At 36.2% G+C, this 16,934-nt stretch overlaps 2 protein-coding genes across 4 annotated transcripts in view; one reads left to right on the top strand and one right to left on the bottom strand.

Moving 5' to 3' along the window:
• The window catches only part of ntn1a (netrin 1a), a 108,049-nt gene extending 93,138 nt beyond the window's left edge, over positions 1-14,911 (top strand). For both annotated transcript variants that reach the window (XM_067459525.1, XM_067459524.1), the window contains 2 exons: positions 1,826-1,900; positions 11,976-14,911. In XM_067459525.1, coding sequence (XP_067315626.1) covers positions 1,826-1,900; positions 11,976-12,304 — 404 coding nt within the window. In that variant the 3' untranslated portion in view covers positions 12,305-14,911. The remainder of the gene's footprint in view (positions 1-1,825; positions 1,901-11,975) is intronic.
• A 1,263-nt stretch (positions 14,912-16,174) lies between these two features.
• The window catches only part of stx8 (syntaxin 8), a 103,511-nt gene continuing 102,751 nt past the window's right edge, over positions 16,175-16,934 (bottom strand). For both annotated transcript variants that reach the window (XM_067459523.1, XM_067459522.1), the window contains exon 8: positions 16,175-16,861. In XM_067459523.1, the coding sequence (XP_067315624.1) occupies positions 16,800-16,861 (62 nt within the window). In that variant the 3' untranslated portion in view covers positions 16,175-16,799. The remainder of the gene's footprint in view (positions 16,862-16,934) is intronic.

The following is a 16,934-nucleotide window of genomic DNA, read 5'->3' as shown; positions in this document are numbered from 1 at the left end:
GCAGGTTAGATTGTCAGTGTTAGATGTCAAGGCTTTTCAAAAGTGCTGAGTGAGGCTGAATAGCGCAGACTCATTAGCTGTCCTTCGCCGAATCTCCAGACCAACAACTTCCCTCAATGTCTAGCGACGGAGAGAATTCATCCACAAATGTTTCCCCACAGGGGTCCCCACAGTCAGCGTGTAACCGGTGCCCTCCACTCATTCTTCAGTGTCAAACAAGCCTCACATTCAAACTTACACGCAGCTTTCTTTAACTCACTGGCACCGCTAGCAGCGCCGCTGGACGCGGTGCCAAAATCTCTCGTACACAGCTTTCGCTTGAAAAGACAGCAGGAAAAACATCCATTAAGGTGACACCGGGCTCTGTGGGAGCATCATGACGGGACGGCAAGCTAACCCTACTTCCCCTAACTCAAGAGGGGGCACAATGAGTACATTTTTCTTTCCTGCGGGGGACTAGATGTTCGAAAAGGAATCTCAGGGTGCTCATCACCTCTTTAAAAGGGAGCTAATGAGAAATGATGGCTATCAAAGGGAAGTATCGTGATGGCATTAAATAGGGTTATAGGAAAACAAAGCAGTTGCTCTGCAGTCTTCATTTAAATGGAAATGAAGCTGCCACAGTATGGACTCTCAATTTCATTTAATTACAGTTTCTCTGCCATTTCCAATCTACAGTGTGCACGGTTTGACTCGCCCAACCCCACCTTGGACTCCCTCGCGCAACCACTTCGGCGCGACTGCATTCACGGGCATTTTTTTCTGTTTCCTGGGTTTCCCAGGCAACCTCATTCACAAGGAGAGAATAGAGAGTCCAAAAGAAAGTAAAAGGCAGGCATGGAGCGAGGGTCGGCCGAAACAATGAAGTTTGTTCATATGCAGGCGAGCTGAAAGGTTTTTTGCTCCCCCTCCTCCGTCTCCTCATTCCATCCATCCACTAAAAGAAGGCCATGACAATGTAAGGGGAACGGCGAAAGAAAACTTCTCCATTTAAACATCTGCATGCTCGAAAGAAGTGTTTTTAATGAATTAATCGTGTCCGTGTCCTCGCACAGCATCTGAGTGGAAGGCGTAACTCGTTTTATCTGCGAAGAACTGTAGGAGAGGCCCAATTGGAATTGAATCCCTTGCGCTTTTTTTTTTTTTTTTTTTTTGCCAAAACACCATGTTTCTTCTTTATTTTTACACACAACAAGCTTTTTAAACACTTTATGTGCTGCTAATTTTCCCCCTGACCTCCCTTTGTGCTTGGACAACCCTCGCTCCCCCTTCACCGCAACCTCCCTGAGTGCCGAACCAATAAATGCCAAAGGTTGAAACGGTCTTTAGGGGTTGCGGTGGGGGAGGGGGCATTAGGACAGACGTACAGGCTGAGTTGACAGCACCGGGAGGGAGGTGTCGTGATTTAAAAAGCCCTAATCAGCCCCATCATGGCACTGACAGAGGAGACAAGGGTGAGAAATTAGCATGGAACTGGAAAAAAAAAATCGCTGGGTGGCACAATACGCTTGGCCTCAGAGGGCTCCCATCAGAGCAGGGGAGGGTCCAGACATCCAGAGAGCAGAACGAGAGGGACCTTTTGTCTCCCGCTTTTCTAAGGAGCAAAGGACACTTTGCTGAATGCCTCACAAGCCCTATTACAGCCTCACAATTAAACTGGGCAGATGGGTGTCACAACAGGCCAAGGCTTTAGGATAGATGTGTAGTTTGCAGAAGTGGCTCTCTTTTTGACAATGTTCAGTGCTCTTTTACATTCTTTAATTGTGTTCTTCTTCTTTTTTTGGTCATCTCCCCCTTCCTTTCTTCTTTTAACCTCCAAACTTAGACTGTGAATCCTACTGCAAGGCATCCAAAGGCAAGCTGAAGATCAATATGAAGAAGTACTGCAAGAAAGACTACGGTGAGTGAGAAACGTGCACCCAACACTCATTTATGCAGGTGGCTCAAATCCTTGCCCTCTACAACATCTTTATTCTTCATCCAAAGCCGAATTCCCTCGAGCCCCCTCTGTGTTGGTATATTGTAGTGATGGCTTACTTAGGGCTTTCAAGAAGAAAGTCAAAGGATCAAACAGGAGGAAAGGCCATCAGTTAGGGGTTTAGGGGAGGCTGCGTTGATGGACAGCCCAGCAGGTATTTCAGCCCAAAGCGGATCAAACCATGGCAGTGTGACGGGCAGAAGGGACCGGAGTGCTCACAGATATCCTCATTAAGGGAAGCGCATGTCCCTGTCCTGCATTCCTGGGGGCAGCAGGCCTTCTCTTGTCCATGAAAAGGAGCAGATGTGCAGCCCTACAGAGGTGGGGTTGTTTCATCAGTCAAGCGAGACCCCGTGGACCTTAAAGAGCTTAGCAGATTTAATAACAGCCAGAGCATTTTAACAGCTCTTCAGCATACACTCCAAATAAATGAGTGTAGATTTATTTCTTTTGTGAAATGTATTGATTTCACTTATTTAAAACATTGATTTTGAATAAAACACAGTAAAGATTATTTGGTATAAGTATAAATGTAATATTTTTTTTAAAAATTGCTATATGGGAATTTTATTATATTATTTTATGGGTCAATGACAAACTAGTTTGTCCATTAATTATTTATAAATATTTAATTGTGACAAGGAATGTTGGATTCATGTGGTTTTGAAAATGTAAATAATTACTCGTCACAAAGAAGTATTCAATGCAATACATAAAGCATTTACGTATTTTCCTCACACACCGTGGACACACATTAATCATTGAAGCTTTTTTAAATACCTTTTTCAGTGTAGGAAATATGTGTTGTTTTTTGTGAATAATGAATTTATAAATAACATTACGTTGTTAAATCGCACCACATAACACTTTTACGAACTGAACTAAACTTGCCTTACTATTGTCTGCGATATTTTAAGAGACTTACTTGACTTTGACACAGTCATGAGGGTCTGCAGGGGTTCTCTCTATGATGGTTATTTCATTTTGACCTCCTGTATTGTTCTGCTTGTTGGTGGCACCGCATGCCTTTATTTTTCAAATAATAATAGTAATAAGCATTATAGTAATTTATATATTTATTTTAAATAATAATAAAAATGTATACCTTAATAAGGTTTTCTCATTTTCTTAAAAAAAAAAAAAATCTGTTAATACATTTTTACATTTATCTTCATCATAATATCAGGAAAGTTGTATCACTATGCTACCTTTTACTCTATGCCCCCAAAATGTCAAAATAAATTTTATTTTAGAAAATGCTCATCATATAAAATGTTTATTATATTCACTGTATGTATTCATAATTTTGAATGAATGTTTGAATATGTAAAAAAGAACATAAAAAATAGTGGTCATTGACCCATATGTCGATTAAATTAGGGCTGTGCGATATTGAAGAATAAGATATCTTGTTTAATAATGCAATATGCGATGCAATATTGCTATTAGAGTGTAAAATCTATTTAAATTATATATTTTTTTAAAGTACTTAAAAACTGAGAATGATATTATTTATGTTTCACATTCTTTCTGGGACAAGAAAGCATCGCTGCAACTTCTAAAAGTGACCAGCATTGTTTTAGCAGAAATGTATGTCATAAATCTGATAATGTAATTTTAACATCAATGTAAACAAACAAAATTATAATGCAAATATTTAAATACCAAAAGCGCTTTGCTTGACTTGGTAATATATAGTTTTATCAATCTAAAACTGAACATCAAGAACATTCAGGTAAACAAAGAGACTTGAACTAGGGGTGAACATTTATTTTTATTATTTTAATTTATCTTTGTTATTAAAAATATGAACTAAAAACAGTAGTCCTCGCATGAATAAAATATACATTGATACATGCTAAAGCCACAAAGGTTATTCAGGCAAGAGCACTGAGTGATTTTCTCTTGTTCTTCAGTTGTTTGACAGACAGCAGCAGGTTTTCTGTATTAGCAGCCTGTCACTTTAAGAGCTAATGCACAGATCCAATTAATATGCATTCAGCTTATTTCCCCGACTGATATCGTTCACTTAAAGCATAACCAACTGAGTTAGCATGAATACTCAATAAGACAGACATTTTAAAATAAATTTGGCTTAACTGTGTTGACAGTTTTAAGTGTGTAACAAGAAACAAAACAGAACTGAAGGGATCACATGCTTTCAGAGCGGCGACTTGTGCGCATGTTTCGGTGTGACTGTGTGTCAGACAGCACGAGACTGAAGGGAGTTGTTTTTACTCTTTTTAACATCAAGCAAGTCACATAAGTAAAAGTCATGTGCCCAGTCTTTTCTCTGCTATAATGCCGACCTAAAACATACACTTTTCACAATGTTATAGTAGCCAATTAAAAATATTCAGATATTGCGTGCCGTTGCGATATACATATTGCGATATGTACATTTAGGATATTTCGATAGCATCGATATATTGCACAGCCCTAAATTAAATATGCCATATAATTTAGCCAGACAGCCATTAAATTTACGCTACATAAAGTATTTTTTATAGTTTTATTTTTATGATGGCCATGCTGTGTACTTGAAAGATGGTATGTGATAAATATAATAACGATCGGAAAAAAACGCTTGCAACTTAATTTGTTACAGTAAAGCCGAAAACTATTCAGACACCAGATATATATTTTAGTTATAATTAATTTATGTAAGTGAGGATAGCAAAATAAAGTAAATGTGACATATTATACCTAAACGTTTTTCATACACTGAGCTACCAGTAAAACAAAAAGTTGGGACCAAATTGATTCAGACACTTTGACCTGACCACATTTTGCTTAAGTGTTTTTTTTTTTTTTCAATGGCTAATGCAACCTTTTGCACTACAGACTAAACAAAATGAAGCATTACTTGGCAAATGGTTGCCATAATTGGTATTATCTAATTATGTACTTAAATTTGGCAGCTGATTGGTTCATCCATTACATTCCCTTCTATCAACGTTACCTGGCATTATCGAGATGAATTTGATTTGATTTGACATTGAGTTCTTGTCATATTTTATTACTATAGTGAATAAACGGTGATAATGTGAGAAAATATTGAAGGTGTATGTATATATATATACAGTTGTGGTCAAAATTGTTGGTACCCTTGGTAAATATGATCAAATATGGCTGTAAAAAAATATTCTGCATTGTTTATCCTTTTTATCTTCTTTTTTTTTTAAATCACAAAAATCCAACCTTTCATTTAAGTAAAATAATTGAAAATGTGGGGTAGATCACATTATGATATAAATTATTTTCTCTAAAATGCGTTGGCCACAATTGTAGAGTAAAATATCTCTGAAGTATATTTACACTAATATTTACATTTTTTAGCACACCAGGGTGACAAGGAACATGAAAATGGCCAGCTATGATGTCTTGTTTCACAGGAGTAAAAATATAAGGAGGCATAAAAGCATAATCCCCTTAATCATTCATCACAATGAGTGAAACTAAAGAATATACAGTCTTGTTCAAAATAATAGCAGTACAATGTGACTAACCAGAATAATCAAGGTTTTTAGTATATTTTTTATTGCTACGTGGCAAACAAGTTACCAGTAGGTTCAGTAGATTCTCAGAAAACAAATGAGACCCAGCATTCATGATATGCACGCTCTTAAGGCTGTGCAATTGGGCAGTTATTTGAATTAGTTGAAAGGGGTGTGTTCAAAAAAATAGCAGTGTGGCATTCAATCACTGAGGTCATCAATTTTGTGAAGAAACAGGTGTGAATCAGGTGGCCCCTATTTAAGGATGAAGCCAACACTTGTTGAACATGCATTTGAAAGCTGAGGAAAATGGGTCGTTCAAGACATTGTTCAGAAGAACAGCGTACTTTGATTAAAAAGTTGATTAGAGAGGGGAAAACCTATAAAGAGGTGCAAAAAATGATAGGCTGTTCAGCTAAAATGATCTCCAATGCCTTAAAATGGAGAGCAAAACCAGAGAGACGTGGAAGAAAACGGAAGACAACCATCAAAATGGATAGAAGAATAACCAGAATGGCAAAGGCTCAGCCAATGATCACCTCCAGGATGATCAAAGACAGTCTGGAGTTACCTGTAAGTACTGTGACAGTTAGAAGACGTCTGTGTGAAGCTAATCTATTTTCAAGAATCCCCCGCAAAGTCCCTCTGTTAAAAAAAAAGGCATGTGCAGAAGAGGTTACAATTTGCCAAAGAACACATCAACTGGCCTAAAGAGAAATGGAGGAACATTTTGTGGACTGATGAGAGTAAAATTGTTCTTTTTGGGTCCAAGGGCCACAGGCAGTTTGTGAGACGACCCCCAAACTCTGAATTCAAGCCACAGTACACAGTGAAGACAGTGAAGCATGGAGGTGCAAGCATCATGATATGGGAATGTTTCTCCTACTATGGTGTTGGGCCTATTTATCGCATACCAGGGATCATGGATCAGTTTGCATATGTTAAAATACTTGAAGAGGTCATGTTGCCCTATGCTGAAGAGGACATGCCCTTGAAATGGTTGTTTCAACAAGACAATGACCCAAAACACACTAGTAAACGGGCAAAGTCTTGGTTCCAAACCAACAAAATTAATGTTATGGAGTGGCCAGCCCAATCTCCAGACCTTAATCCAATTGAGAACTTGTGGGGTGATATCAAAAATGCTGTTTCTGAAGCAAAACCAAGAAATGTGAATGAATTGTGGAATGTTGTTAAAGAATCATGGAGTGGAATAACAGCTGAGAGGTGCCACAAGTTGGTTGACTCCATGCCACACAGATGTCAAGCAGTTTTAAAAAACTGTGGTCATACAACTAAATATTAGTTTAGTGATTCACAGGATTGCTAAAAATGTTTGTACAAAATAGTTTTGAGTTTGTACAGTCAAAGGTAGACACTGCTATTTTTTTGAACACACCTCTTTCAACTAATTGCCCAATTGCACAGCCTTAAGAGCGTGCATATCATGAATGCTGGGTCTTGTTTGTTTTCTGACAATCTACTGAACCTACTGGTAACTTGTTTGCCACGTAGCAATAAAAAATATACTAAAAACCTTGATTATTCTGGTTAGTCACATTGTACTGCTATTATTTTGAACAAGACTGTAGTTCTGATGTGCAGCAAAAGACTGTTGATCTTCACAACATAGAAAGAGGCTGTAGGAAAATATCTAAAGTATTGAAAATATCATTTCCACCATCAGGGCAATAATTAAGAAGCTCCATTTAACTAAAGATGTTACAAATCTGCTTGAAAGAGGACGTGTGAGTATATTGTCCTAATGCACAGCGAGGAGAAACGTTTGAGTGCATAAAGACTCTCCCAGGTTCACAGATGGAGAATCGCAGAGATTAGTTGAGTCTTGGGGTCAGAAAGCTAAAAATAAAAACTCAAACAACCCCTACATCACCACATGTTGTATAGGAGGGTTTCAAGAAAAATCCTCCTTGCTCATCTAGAAACAAACTTGAGCATATTCAGTTGTCAGACACGACTGGAAAGTAAAAAGGGACCTGGTTCTGTGGTCAGAGGAAACTATAAAATAGTTTTTGGCAGCACATCTACCAGATGGGTTTAGTGCAAACAAGGATAAAAAGTACCACATGCTGGAGGTCCTGGACATCTTCTTTCTAGCAATTCTAGCAAATACCAAAAGATAAAAAATCCGTGGGCCGTGGTTGTATCTCTAATCAGGACAACGATCCAAAACAAACATCAAAATCAACACAAATGTGTCACTGAGGACAAAATGAAGCTTCTGCCATAACCATCCCAGTTTCCTGACCTGAACCCTATAGAAGATGTGTGGCTGAACTGAAGAGAAGAAGCACCAGCATGGATCTGTGAATCTGAAGGATCTGGAAAGGTTCAGTATGGAGGAATGGTCTCTGATCTCTATTCAGGTGTTCTTCAAACTCATCAGGCATTATAGAAGAAGACTCAGAGCTGCTATCTTGGGAAAAGGAAGTTTCAAAAAGTATTTAATAAAAGGGTACCAACAATTGTGGCCAACGTGTTTTGGAGAAAAGCATTTATTTTATAATGTGATTTACCCCTCATTTTCAGTTTTTTTTTTACTTTAATGAAAGGATAGATTTTTGTGAATTTTTAAATAAAAAATCAAAAGTATAATCAATGCAGATTTATTTTTTACAGCCATATTTGATCATATTTACCAGGGGTACCAAACCATTTTGACCATCACTGCATATATACATCTTTTTTGTTATTTTGACCAGTTGTTGCTTTCGGCAAATAAATGCTCTAAATTACAATATTTTTATTTGGAATTTGGGAAAAATGTTGTCAGTAGTTTATAGAATGAAACTAAAATATTAAGCTTACCCAAACACATACCTATAAATAGTAAAACCAGGGAAACAGATCTTTGGGGGGGGGGGGGGGGGGGGGGTGTATACAGGGAATCCCTGCAGTGTAGAGAGGAGGTTCGGCACACATTGGTAGTTGTATCTTACATGATGAATCCTCAATGCAATCACCTCCCGCAGACCGGCTTTGCATGTTCTCCTTTCTACACTGCCATTACTCGTTTAAGAATTTATCCAGATAATATGGTCCCCCGCTGACTTCAATTTACAGTTGCCCTCAGTTATGGAGGGCTGGCCAGCTCCCCCTTTACTCCAAAGTGAACAATCTAGGATAAACTCCCACATTCTGAGCATTAAACCTAATCCACTTTCCTTCTGCCTTCTCAAGCATCAGGGGGGCTTTATACAGCAGCACAGGGGGAAATGGCTGGAAATGATATTGAACTTGAAGATGGAGTCATCTAAAGACTTATGAGGGGAATCAGGCCTTCTGTGGCATGATATTTACAGCCTCATGCCTCACTGGCACATTACCCATAAAACACCACAGGAATCCTGACCACAGCTGGGCTTCCGCAGACATGTTGTTAGCATTGCATAAATGACTTCCACCTTTCCAAATGGTGACAGTGAGAGTTTTCCATTAAGTTAGAGGTTTTTTGGATTTCACCTGTGAAGATATTCCAGTGTACTTACCTATAATAAAAAATACTCCGATTTTTTTTTCACCCATATGTTGTTCCAAAATGTTTGTTTTGTGTGTGTGTGTGAGCTTTTCTGTTGAACACAAAATATTGAAGAATATCCTGATAAGAACTAAGGCAGTTAACATCAGTTAAGCAGCAAAAATAACTAAACGTGTTAATATTGTAAATCTTCTGAAGTCGTACAATGGTTTTGTGTAGGCCAAAATTAGTGATTATTCCTTAAAACTTCCCCTCGACTGCTGTTAACTGGTCCTACGACTGAATCAGCGAGGAAGTGAGTTGAGAGTCAGATCAGTGCAATTCCAGAACAAAACATTCAGACCAGTTATGTGAACTGCATTAAGCATTTCATTGAAAAGAAAGAGTTGTTTATGAATAGTAAATATCTACACCTCTCATGAACAAGCTGTGAGCTAGACATCAATATTTTTTTGTGAATAGCAACAGTATTTTAGCAAGAGCCTTTCAGTGTTACTCACACAAATCTATCAAATTGCATCAGAAGATCTGGAATATTATTAACAAATCATATGAAATACTTTAATTCACTGATTCCTTTTGATTATATGGAAAAGAACAGCCAGGATATTCTTCAAAAATTCACTTTCTGTGTTCCACAGAAGAAACAAAGTCATACAGGTTTGGAACAATATGAAGGTGAGTAAATAAAAGAATGTTAATTTTTCTTTAAACATAATTACAATTGATTTCAATGTATTTACAACTGAAACCGAATTTCATTAAACAAGCATTAAGTTGCTCAGAGTGTCATGCTGCAGATTTATCATACCTGTATTGAATCCATCTTACTGTATGGCAGGGGTCTCAAACTCAAATTACCTGGGGGCCGCTAGAGGTAGACTCTGTGTGTGAAGACTGCGGGAGCATGTGCGCGAGCGAAAAGAGAATGTAAATCTCTACTTTGATTTGATTGGCCATTTGAGCGCCGTTAAACCACATTCATTTCGACTGTCTGAACATGTCAATCACGCGGTGTCCACCAATTGTACTGCATGAGAGAGGGCCGAGCTAACTCTCTCAAACACACACACACACACAAAGTGAGGCATAAAGCGCGGCACACGCAACGACTACGCCAAAAATGGTTTTCAGAGCAACGCGCGGGCCACACTAACATTAAACTTTGATGTCAAGTAGAGGGCCACAAAATATCATCCTGCGGGCCGCAAGTGGCCCGCGGGCCGGGAGTTTGAGACCCCTGCTGTATGATCATTTGACAGCTACTCATAGACCGTTTAGTGCGTAAATAAAATAATGGTGCCAGGAAGAACCAAAAAGGGGTTTTCACAGTGATGCCATAGAAGAAATCTTTTATGCAATGGAAAGGTTATTTGCATATTAAAGGTTCTTCGTAGAACCATGCTGTATATTACTGTATATTGCAGTTTAACTTATTAAACTTATCAAAACAAATCTTAAGCATTTGGTTTCTTCTAATTCAATTTATTAAGGCCCGATTCCAATTCTTTTTTTATACCCCTTCGCCTTCCCCTACCTGTTCCCTTTGTCCCTTAAAAGTGGCAAGGCATAGGGGAATAAAATATCCCCCTAAGAAATGGTACACCACTACTACACCATTACAAGTCATCATACGTCATCATACCCAGTATGAACAGCATTAAAGTGTGTAGGCTATATCTAACAGAAATGTTTAACAAATGTAAACAAATTTACCCAACATAGTTTTGCGCTGTTTTTGGAATTAATAAAACAGTGCTCGTTTTCAGTTCATAAATGTATGAGCCTTTGAGTTTCCTAACAAGATGCAGAATGATACAGAACATATAAGCCGCTTTTCCATCTAGCCTTAAAATAACATGCAGACAGTGAGTAAATGTGTAAAGACTCTAAATGGACAGATACTTACCAACCATTAGCCTGCATGATACTGTCTCAACCTGCAAAGCATTACGCAGACGAAATTAAATATGCCTGTTTTGCTGGTCCTTTTTTGTCAAAGTCACCTTACAAAGCACCTTGAAGGCTATTAATAATGAAAGGGGAACAGCATGAGTCTACAGGCAGTTTAAGCAGATTTTGAGGATTCACACTTGCAAGGATTCTCAAACTGCGCTGAGGTTTGAGTTACAAGCTTTATTTGAAGCACTTTAAACTGAAGGTTGACCCGCATTGCTTCAGAAACTGAGACGATACAAACAACTTAATCAGAATCAGAGCCAATAACCCGCTGAATCTGCGGCAGAATCATTGCACTTACGGGTGTAAATAATATTGGCTCAGTGTGTATATATTTATGTATATCAAATTTACATATGCAGTGGAGACCAACAGTCCACACTCAAAATATGCTATTTAAAATCTGAATTAAACCGGGAAAATGATTAGAAATTGAATTTGATTCATGAATTATTCACTTATTCACTAATGAAGACATACAATGGAAGCTTGTAAACACTACATAAAAATAAAAAAAAAGGTAATTGCATCTTTGTATCTTACATTTCTGACATTATATATATATATATATATATATATATATATATAAAAAAAATATATATATATACATATATATATAATGTAAACACACGTTTATTTTGAATGCAGTTAATCGGATTTGATATCATTCTAATTGGCGATTATATTGCCAAGTTGTGCATAGAGGGCTGCATTATTATTATATATGTATATATTTTTTTGCAATAAACTATTTGTATTAAATTAGTAAATAGAAACATTTTCAATAGTGGTCTCCTTTTTTTGTGGACCTCATTGTGTGTAAGAGAACATATTTTTCATTCACAGGTATATTTTGTGAATAACATGAATTTAAAAAGTACAAAACAAATGCATGTTTTCTTTTAATGTCATTTAAAATGGTTTTAAATAAACTGCTTAAATTGAAATGAAATAAATAAAGAATTTAAACAACACAGGAGATGAAGGAAAAATGTTTTAATAGTGGAAACATAATTCCGTTTTATTTTGTGTCATTCTACAGCTGTTCAGGTCCACATCCTAAAGGCAGAAAAAGCTAGTGAGTGGTGGAAGTTCACCGTCAACATCATCTCTGTCTACAAACAGGGTGAAAGCCGAATCCGCAGGGGAGACCAGTTTTTGTGGGTCAGGGCAAAGGACGTGGCCTGCAAGTGCCCGAAGATCAAGCCCGGCAAGAAGTACCTGCTTCTGGGCAACGACGAGGATTCCCCTGGACAAAGCGGAGTGGTGGCAGACAAGGGCAGTCTGGTCATTCAGTGGAGGGACACTTGGGCTCGAAGACTCCGGAAGTTTCAGCAGCGGGAGAAGAAAGGAAAATGCAAGAAAGCATAGTGAGGGGGAAAGGAAAGAGAGCTGGACAGAGAAACAACAAACGTGTGGTGGATGAAAAGATAATAAGGGAAAGGAAGAGAAAAAAAGAGGAACTGAACATCGCTGCTTTGAATAAAGGCATGAAGACAATATTAACATTTTGTTTTTAAAATAGGAACATGTGTGAAGGAGTTCACGATGCAGTTTTCATTTCTTATTTGTTTCCTTCAAGATTTGTTTGCTGTTTGCCAATTTTGCACCTGTGTCCATTATATATATATAAAAAAAGGTATTTGATGTTAAATAGCTTCATTTTTCAGATCCATTTGGGATGGTTTTGAGAATCAGATTAAGCTGTATTTCATATTCTAAAACAATTTTTAAGGTAAAAAAAAATAAATAAACAATACTTAATGGAATAGTCCTCTTCAATACAAAATATAAATAAATAAAACATTTTCATGAGAGAGCTTTAGCGTTTAAAAATTCATATGCTCTTACTTATGCATAATGCATAATGGCATCTGAGATGCCAACTTTTGAGAAATTGGAAAACATTTCAAAAATCAGTTTTTCGGTAGGAATTTTTTATCTGACAGACATCAAAACAACTTTGTTCGTCTTTAGCCAATTTAAACGGTTCTTTTTTTCAAGGTCTGAAAAGTATCACTTTGTAACAACACTGCATGAAAAACTGTTATGCCTATATTTGTGCATATTTAATTTTTATTTTTAATAATTAACTCAGCATTATTAGTTGTTGCACTTTTCATGAAGTTGCATGGTTTAACATCATTGAATTCAGTTGCAAAAAAAAAAAAAAAAGGCTATACAGGAAAGCTCATGTGCAGTGTAACATAACACTACTAATTTTTGAAGACTGGTGCTGCTGGGTTTGCCCAGACTCTGAAACTGTCCCAGCAAATGCACGACAAACGCAAATCAACGGTTTCTGTTCAAAGTATGTTTCTGATTGCCTTTTCATTGTAGGTGGCCTGCAGTTTACGATTTCAAGGTTAAAGAATCATCTTAACAATTGCTGACAAGAAGCTCTGTAAAAAAATAATAATAATTAAAGCAGCACCTATTTTCTTCAACAGTCTCTACTAATACAGATGAAAAATAGCCTCTTGGCTAACTCTGGCTTTTTTACTCATGTTTGTTCGTGTGTTTTTATGAAATTGCATTGTCCCCTTACAAATAAATGAATCTAATCTAATATAGGCTACATTCGGTAGAATTGAGGATTTCTTTAAGCCATGTCGGTGAGCGTAGAACTTGCCACACTTCTTCACAAGAAAAAAAATTGTACTCATAATTGTTGAAAACTGATTTATGATCTATAAAAATGTAATGGCATGCTTGTAAAAACCCTAAAATGATCAGCATGCATTTACAATTATTTTTGAACTTGGAATAAAACCACCATGTATATTTTTGTATGAGACATGATGATTGAGGTAGATGAAATCATTTCTTGCTCTGATTCAATTGTTTATAGTCCAGACATGGACGATGACGTTCGTTTATTAAAACAGAACTTCAGTGCGATGAGTCCGCTGTATAAACAGGCCTTTTCGTACGTCCTAAGTGTTGGTAGGATGGTGTGTATAGTTAGTATTTTACCTTGTGCGTAAAACAGTATTTAGAAGTGTACGGATTACCTTTAACTAGTATTCATGAACTAGTATTTAGTTTTGTAAAGCGACAGCATCTCTCCTTTAACATTTCCATGTCCATTTAGGGTCTGTGAATGTAGGAATGCATGTACAGTAATGTTTCACTACAACAGAGAATTCTCTTCACTGTGAGAAACGCTGCTCATACACACACACACACACACACACACACGTGCGCTTATTCTGTTACCGACGAGATGGAGCTCTCTAAAGTACAGCTTTTTCACTGATCTTTGAGGGGTCACTTAACGTTTGATGGTATGGTCAGTCCTTCACAGATCATTAAGAAAATAAACCGCAAGAACTGATCATTTCAGTATCAAATACCAAAAAGAAAAAGACGGATTTGACGAACGGTTTACGTGTGCAGTAATTATCCTCTTAACTCAATGATTACTTCTTGTAAATGTACACAATGTATGACATACAGATATTTATACATATGATGTATTTACCGGTTACAAACAATATTCGTAATACCACATGTAAATGTATTTTGTTTGGCACTCAGTATCTTAGTGCACACTCATTTTTATTTTAAGTATTACAACGATGTAAATTTATGTTCAGTTTTTATTTTTGGCAGCAGTGGAAAGACGGCTCATGTATTTGACATTACCGGCAGACCTTACATACATTGCTTCTTGTTCATATTATGAATTGTAAATTTAGCTGTGACAAATACAAGACGTCTGCAATATTGTTTTACAATGCATACTAATATATTATGGTTTATATAAGAAAATATTTAATGACACAAGACATTGTGGATTTTTTTTGACATATTTGTACCTTTTTTTTGTTTGTTTGTTTGTTTTTTTGTTTTGTTTTTACAGTTTGTGGTCGTTTAGATGGTTGTGATTTAAACCCAGAGGAAAAAAATAACTACTGAACACCAACTGGTAGAACTACATTCAGCATTCATTTGGAATAAAATATCAAAACATTACTAGTCTGCATTCTCATTTTTTACCTGCTTATACATTTGATTGAAAAAAGAAATACATTAGCATTTATTTATTTATTCATTTATATATCACAGTAAAGAATTAAGGAAATAAGAACTGAACATGATACATATTAAATAACATTAATAAATATATACACTACCGCTCAAATGTTTTTGGACGGTAAGATTTTTAAATGTTTTTGAAAGTAGTTTCTTCTGCTCACTAAAACTTCATTTCTTTGAGCCAAAATACAGCAAAAACAGTAATGTTGTTTATTTTTTATTTTATTTATTTTTTTTTTTTTTTACAAATTTCTATAACTAATCAAAAGACTGTTCAGAAATCATTCTAATATGTCAATTTGCTGCTCTAGAATTGCATTATTATCAATGTTGAAAACTGCTGTGCATTTTTTTTCAGGATTCTTTGATGAATAGAAAGTTCAAAAGAACAGCATTTATCTGGAATATAAAGATTTTGCAACATTATAAATGTCTGTACTGTCACTTCATCAATTTAATGCATCCTTGCTGAATAAATGTATTCATTGCTTTAAGTTATTTACCAAAAAAACCCTTACTGACCAATGTTGCAAAAGCTTTCTATTTCAGATAAATACTGTTCTTTTGAACTTTCTATTTATCATTTTTATATATTTTTTTCAACATTGATAATAATCATAAATGTTTCTTGAGCAGCAAATCATCATCAAAGGATCATGTCACACTGAAGACTAGAGTAATGATGCTGAAAACTCACCTTTGCATTACAGAGATAAAGTACATTTTAAAATATATTCAAATAGAAAACATTTTATATTTGATTAATATTTCACTATATACACACAGAAAAATAGGGTGTCAAAATTGTACCTTTAGGGGTACAACAGCTTGGCGCTGGGGCAGTACCCTTAAAAGAAACAACGTTGTACCATTTTTACCACAAAAAGGTTGATAGTAGTACCTTAAGGTACGCATTTGTACTCAAAGGTACTAATATGCACCTTTTAGGAGTAAAAAAGATACAAAGATGTCCTTTTAAGCGACAAGCTTAAGGTACAATTTTGACACCCTATTTTTCTGTCTGTGTGTGTGTGTGTGTGTATATATATATATATATATATATATATATATATATATATATATATATATATATATATATATATATATATATATATATATATAACCATCCAAAAACTTTTGACTGGTGGTATACATATTTGCAACAATTACAATTTTACCAATGAAACAGTTGAGACCAGGTTGCGTTAACAATATTTATTAGAATTTCTAACAATCACATTTTCCAGGAAAAACTAAAAACAAAAAGTGTTGAGCAAAATCTATTTTATTTTTTACTTACAAAATAGAATCTGTACTGTACTGTATTTGAATGGATAATAAGAGAGAAGTTCAGAGCTTGTATATCTAAACCCAAGATTCTGTATTGCATTGCGACTCGCAGACCTTGTTTACATGAAGGATACGGATCATTTTCTTCACTGCCAAACAAAGAATTTAAATAGGTTTTCCCCCCTTGGAGCATCTCAAGCTCATGGTTATATTCATAATAATATTCAAAACCTTTCAAAGCTCTTTTCTATTTTTCTTTCCATTCCGAATCCTACTTTGATCACTATCTGAGGAGCTAAGAATTTCAGTTCTTCATAGTGGTCCGTTCCTTGGCTTTAACCCAGTCATGGGTTCCATTACTTTCATAAAAGCAGAAGGGGACAGGAGAGGGGTCTGGAGGGATGCGTTTACATATACAGCCTGCCCGGAAGCTGCGCGTATCCCTCGTTAACCCACAAACACTTTTTTTTTTTTTTTTACAGTCTCTGTGTTCCATATCTGCGTTGTCTTGTCTTCAGAAACGTCCTCTTCATTATTATTGCCAAGTGGCCACGACAATGATGGCGATGAGGAGAAAAACAATCACCGCCCACATCCCTGATTCAAAAACACACAAAAACATCAGAATGAACCAACACTTTTTGAGTAATGCACATTTAAATTCATCATT

This window comes from Pseudorasbora parva, chromosome 12, assembly GCF_024679245.1.
Source record: "Pseudorasbora parva isolate DD20220531a chromosome 12, ASM2467924v1, whole genome shotgun sequence".
In the NCBI taxonomy this organism is placed as follows: domain Eukaryota; kingdom Metazoa; phylum Chordata; class Actinopteri; order Cypriniformes; family Gobionidae; genus Pseudorasbora; species Pseudorasbora parva.
The sequence above is the reverse complement of the archived record's forward strand: the minus strand, read 5'-3'. Positions and strand labels throughout refer to the sequence as shown.